General features: G+C 36.3%; 1 protein-coding gene across 4 annotated transcripts in view; it reads left to right on the top strand.

The window, feature by feature from the left end:
• The window catches only part of PPM1A (protein phosphatase, Mg2+/Mn2+ dependent 1A), a 29,948-nt gene extending 26,187 nt beyond the window's left edge, over positions 1-3,761 (top strand). For all 4 annotated transcript variants that reach the window (XM_065682820.1, XM_065682819.1, XM_065682818.1 and 1 more), the window contains one exon: positions 1,762-3,761. In XM_065682820.1, coding sequence (XP_065538892.1) covers positions 1,762-1,791 — 30 coding nt within the window. In that variant the 3' untranslated portion in view covers positions 1,792-3,761. The remainder of the gene's footprint in view (positions 1-1,761) is intronic.
• Positions 3,762-6,370: the final 2,609 nt, after the last annotated feature.

The raw sequence follows: 6,370 nt of genomic DNA on the forward strand, positions 1-6,370 counted from the left end.
ACCAGTAATAAAATGGCTGTACTTTTAGGTTAAGCGGATTTATAACTTATCAGCTTTAAGGATATACTAATTTTCCAAATGGACTGCATAAGCATGGAACTTGCAACAAGCATACAGTTTAGGTTCTTTCCTGTCAGTGGCCAAAGTGACAAATATCGACAAACTAAAATATGAACAGTGATCCCAGTTGCAGTCAGATCACTGGAAACAATGTTGTGTCACCAAAAGTGCTGTTTTTCATAAAACAATTAAATAGCTCTTACCTACAAGCAAAAATTATTACATGCTTAGATGTGAAGTGAAATGCATCCAGACAAAGAATTGTGTGTTGGCTTTACAACAGGGTGCTAGTTTATTTGGCAGTTCTTGTTATCCCTTTAGCATAAATAATCCTAAATAGTGGCTGAAAGATGCTTTTACCTTCAAAATACATTCTGTGGTATATTACTGTTCTGTAAATGTACAGTACACAAACTACTAGTTTTGTGATGATATTGGCAACTGGATACAGAAATTTGCATACTGAATAATTGGCATGCAGCTCCTGCTACTGCTTTTATTCTTCATCTTGCACTTGAAACTAACTTTACCATTTTGGTCTTTCATATAATTGCTCTCCTTTGCTAATTCTGGTCCAGAAGAAAGAGCTGGAGGTCGTATTTTTGCAAAGGGTAATTTCAGTGATTTGGGGTTTTTTACTGTACTTCTGTGCCAGCTGTTCTTTATGATTTGTGATGAATTCTGTGTGCAAGTTTGAATGAAGGGTGCATAACTTTAGTGCTAAGAAATTGTTGTATCTGGCATTGCTAGAGACTTAATTAGCCTTTTTTCTCTCAAAGGAGTAAGGCAGTGCTTTTAAAGAAGAGTAGTATTTCTACCACCTTCGATCTTACTAATGATAGGGAAGTGTAACTGTGGAAGCACCAGCATATGCTGTTGTTAAAGCCCATTTTGGCCCTTAAATACTTAGGGGAAGTAGCAGTTAATGCTGAAACAACCAGGATTGCTGTACAGAAGCACTTTGCTTCCAGTTGCACTAGAATCTGTTAAACAGTTTTTCAGGGGTGTGGTAGTTACACAAAATCCACAATTGCCCAGTGAGCTCAAATGGACCAAATTTTAGAGGTAATTGGGTATTGGTTGCATGGTTGTTACGCCATGTAGTGTGACCATCCAGTTATGATTTAGAGCATGTCCTGTCTTCACTTCAAATATTCTTATGTTATATACTTTGCAGTTTTATTAGCATCCAAAATTAGAGTTTCCTGCAGTTGCCCTAAGTGCACTTCTCTAACTTGAAATTATAAGTGTTAAAATTGATCTGAATTACAACAGGGTGTCAGCTGATGACTACCTTCCTGTACAGTGAGGGAAGGCTGAAAACGCAGAAGATGTTATTGATAATAACAAATGGCATGAGGCACATCGTGTTCTTTTAACACACCTGTGTAGTTAGGGTGTCTATTTTTTATGACTTCTAAATACTCTGGGAATGTTTTTGAATGATGTTCTGGGATATTATTTTGAGGCTTAATAAGACTAGCCTAAACCACTTGGTAAGATTTTGAAGTGTGTTGGCACTAATGCTTCATAAATTAAGCATGTGTGGGCTTTAGATACTTACATGCTATTTCTGAAAGGGGGGAGAAAAGAGACTCCTAAAGTGATTTAAGTCTTTACCCTTTTCAGTCTGGATTATGCAGAAATTTCTGTAAATATTGGCACTCCAGACTTTAAAGGGTTCCTTCTTTTTTCTTTAAGGATTCTGCCTCAACTGATGATATGTGGTAAAACTGCTCATCTAGCTGTGGAGTTCATGTTTCATCCTTCAAATGAAAGTGCAGCCCAACCTCAGTGACCCTTCTTAACATCCATCCTCAACCTTAATTAAAGAAGGGAGTATGATGTGTTGGTGAGAGTGACTACAGCAGTGCGACGTCTAGCCCAGGAACTGATCTTTTTCGTAAAACAGACTTCTGTAAACGTGACTTCAAACCGTAATTCATGTTGTAAATCAGACTCCAGCAATTTATGTTGTATGATTTTGTTTTTGTAAAGTGCAATTGTCTTGTACAAAATGCTCATATTTAATTATGAACTGCTTTAAATCACTATAAAGGTTAGAAGAAATGTTTGGCTTGTGTGATGCAACAATATATATCCCTTTAATTCATGTTGTGGTTTTGGATTGCAAGGAGCAGCAGCCCAGCCAGCTAGGTGTTCAAGAGGTGCACAAAACTATAAAGACAACTTTTTGTTGTATATGAAAGCTGTCTTGTGGGCAATTTATGAGAAACTGCAGTGTGTGAATTTGCTTGGCGATGGAAACGTAACTAAGAGTAGTGCACATTCTTCAGCAAACGTGAATTGGTTTCTTGGATGCACTCCTGCTCTCACACTGAGTTAAAGGGAGTTCTGATTTTGACTTCAGTGGGAGTTAAATCATGCCCTATTAATAGTATCGTGTTCATACATGTACGAACCTTGGGATTAGAATGCCTTGATTCTTTGCACCTCTTTTTTCATTAACCCTTACCTGAAGCTACTAATCACTGAGCACGAACAGGCAGCTTTCTACACACAGTAGGAGTCTGCAGCATTTTTACAATCCTGATTGGCTGGGTCTGCTGCTGTTCCAAGTAAAATAACTTTGAATTCCATTTTATCAATAAAGCTTGATTTAACAAACAAGAAATTTATCCATAAATGTGTAATTCCTTTTTTCCTGCCTTTAAAATGTCAGTGCCATTGTAGATGATATTTTACTTGTGGAAGAAATATTTTTATTAATTGGTAGCCCATTTTTAAAATGGGAAGGATTTTGATTATTGCCCAATACATAGCCATATGCTAAAGGATGATGTGCGATTAATCCATTACCCTATTTTTTAAAAGTGTGGGGGTTTTCAGGCTTTTTGGTGGTTTGTTTGGGTTTTTTCTCCCCACTGAAGGTGTGCATTGGTTTGAATTTGCCTACTGTTTGATAAAAATACATTTGTCAAAGCCTGACAATCTTTAACATTTTATGGTGTGTGTTTTTAATTGACCCACTTAGAATGAGAGGCTAGTGGTTAAACAGTACTTGTGATTTGAGATATAGCATGTTGACAATATTTAACTGTTCGTTGTTTAAAATTCTAATTTAAATTTTTATGAGATAATAAACTAATTTGATTTAAGCTTAGCTTTTTCCCATTAAGCATACAAAAACTAAGTTTTCGAGTCAGTCGTGTTTGCAAAACTGCTGTTTTGTGCACCTTGTATTGTCTTTTTGGTTGAGAATATTGTATTTAATATGTAGTTTACTCATTTAGTAGGCAGATTCCCAAAAAGGAAAATCAGTAAAACAAGTAGATTGTAACATTTACTGCAGTTAAACAGAATCAGAACTTGGTGTATAATTACTTTTTGATAGGAAAATGTAGTACAATGCATTTTGCTTTACTTGTCTTTCCCTAACTTTGAAATATACATATTTGTATATATAGCCTTAAAACTAATGCAGAGTTAGGGAACACTGAACAGTGAAAAAGTAACTTATAGTGTCTTGGAACTAAGTATAGTATATACCAGCAAACTTTTCTTTTATCCCTCTTGTCTATGTGGGGTACTTAAACGTAACTTCATTGTATTCAGTTTGTAATCTGTTCAAGCATGAATGAAGAAAACATAAGCACTATTTGTATTTATAAATTTATAGCAATTTTTGCTTAAAGAACCAGTTCCTTACCTACCTATGAATAAATGCTTAAAATGTCTAATTTTGTTGTAGAGTGCAAAACTATGATAATGTTAACTTATAGCTTCACAGGCACCTAATTGACAAGCATATTTAATAATACATGGCGTATTAGTGCAAAACGCTAAACTTAATTTAGGACTAGGCAGATAAAGTTCTGTCCTTTTTATGCAGAGATTAAAGTTTGTTTAGTTTTGGAAACTGCAAAACTTTGAACTGGACTGTGGAACCTTTGAGTTTTAACTAAAATCTGAAGGAAAACTGTGGTGTGAAAAGCCATACTTCAAACAATAATCACTTAAACTGTCTCAGTGACAAATGATGTATTTGAAGCCTCTTCTTGGAGGTCTCCTAAAGGCTAGAAAGAAAATAATACTGCTATTGCTACAGGCGAGGTAACTAGGTTTGAGGGTAGCAGAAGAAAGCCCGTTTCAGGCCTTTCTCTCTCCCGCGTATGCTCAGCATTTTGATGAGGTCAGAGCACTGAATCTACTATGTATGCATAAACACTGCCATTTTAGATACAGATTTTGATTAAAAATGTACGGATTAAGTATATAAAGCATCCTAGAAAAGAGGCAAGCTGTACTTTTCACTGCTCTGAAAAGGAAAAGGCACTTTTGCACCTTTGTGCATCTCGTTCTTGCACCAGAAACTTTTTTTAAATGCTAAAAACATTAGCACCTCAGGGGCAAGGCAGCAATTTTTTTGAAGTATTGTGTGCTATTTATTTCCCTCTTGGAAAAAGATTCTTGTGTGACAAAAATGAAAATTGTGTGATGTTAAAAGATGTATTTTTAAATACATGTTCAAATAGGATGGTCCCAATTTGCTTGTTTTTAAAAGGAAATTACATTTGTAAAGCTACTCTGCTTCGTATGCCATGCAACTTTGTTTTCCTTCTACATATGACAGCTTCACTGGCTTCAGTTTCTGTGTGTTTTGTTATAGTCAGATTAAATGTTTCACTGATCATTCTGGGAGAATACCTGTACTGCTTTATAGACAACTGTTTTAAATAATTCTCACTAATTCAGCATTGAAATATGTTCAAGACAGAAGCTTCTAAAATGTGTTTTAAAACCAATGTTGGATTAACTAAATGTCATTACATTAAGTAGGGGCCTAGATTTGCAAGGCTTTGTAAATTGGTTGTGTCAGTAGAGTCCCTTTCACACGTGATTGGGCATAAATGTGCAGGTCCAGTGCAAGTTAAGACGCCAGGGCCTTTCAGCTGGCACCACAAAGACCTTGATGCGTGGTCATCACTCGTTTTAATCTTCCAGCAGAAGTCAAAATTGGAGAAAGGGATTTCATATGCTTGTTGTTAAACTACACTGAATTACGGTAGCCCTAGGTTGTGTCATACTAGTAAGGTGCCTGATGAATATTAAGCAGCAGATGAGTAACGGTAGCGCTTACCTCAATAGTTCATGCAGATGCTAAAGAAAATAATTTCAACGTGTACTTATGATAAACTGACTTAATGTCCATTAAATTGTTTATTGCAAAGCTGGTACTATTTTAACTGTAGGTTAAAATCAGAGCCATTTTGCTCAGTTCAAGAATTGGATACTTGAAATGGTGGTTTAACAAAATTGGGTAACAGTTTTCATTTCAGTTGATTCCCTGATAAGAATCCCATCTTAATTTGAAACACTGGAATAGGATAGACTTCCTATTGCATTTCATTTTTTAGTAATTTATGAACTAAGGATATGGTTTCGTGATCAGCTTATAATCAAGACTTAACTATTCCTCAAAGTTTTCCCCTTCTGGCCTTTTTGTGTCACTACTCATGCTTATGTTGCCATGCAGTTGGGAGAAAGGCAAAAATCTGTACTCTTCAGCTGGGTAAGTTGATAATCCAGGTACTGGATGGTGGTCTGAGGGCAAGATGCAGAGTTGGGGAGACAGGACTGAGAGCAAAGGAAAGGTTGCACCAGCCCTTCTGCCGCAGTTTGGGAATCCACACCCTAAAAGCAGATAAGTGATTGACCTGCATAGGCAGTATCAAAGCCTTTGCAGACCTTTCTTCACTCTATACTCAAGATAAATATTTTGCATTGATAAACATTCTTAAAATTGGAATCATGAGACTGGTTTTAATGTCATCTTGTGTATGAGTTCCATGCTGACAAACTTACTTTCTGTTTGCTTTCTCTAGACATAAGTACCTCTGTCCTGTGGGATAGACAGCATGGCTGCCACAAGGTTAATGATTATGGTTGTTACAGTTTACCCTGGTTCAATGTACATCAGGATTTCATCATTCCGAGATGTTCACCTTCAACTCCACCTGCCCCTTCTTGAATTGCTTTTATACACAAATTACTTGGTATATTTAAACTTGGCCGTGTCTGAAATGGACTGACCATTAGTAAAATGTTTTCCTTTTCCTCATCGTTTGGCAAATATGGTATTTTAATATAAACCTGATGTACCTTGTATAGGTTCAGAAATGGCAGAACTTTGTTAGAGCTGCAGAGCTGTACCTGGTATTTTTTCCTGTAGTAAATACAATTGTTACTCTGTGCCAAGCTTCATGAGGTGTGGAAATAACTTCTCCTGGGTAACTAGTGTAGCTCATTGTGCCTACCAGTACATGTGTCTGAGATGATCATATCCTGA

This window comes from Lathamus discolor, chromosome 6, assembly GCF_037157495.1.
Source record: "Lathamus discolor isolate bLatDis1 chromosome 6, bLatDis1.hap1, whole genome shotgun sequence".
In the NCBI taxonomy this organism is placed as follows: domain Eukaryota; kingdom Metazoa; phylum Chordata; class Aves; order Psittaciformes; family Psittacidae; genus Lathamus; species Lathamus discolor.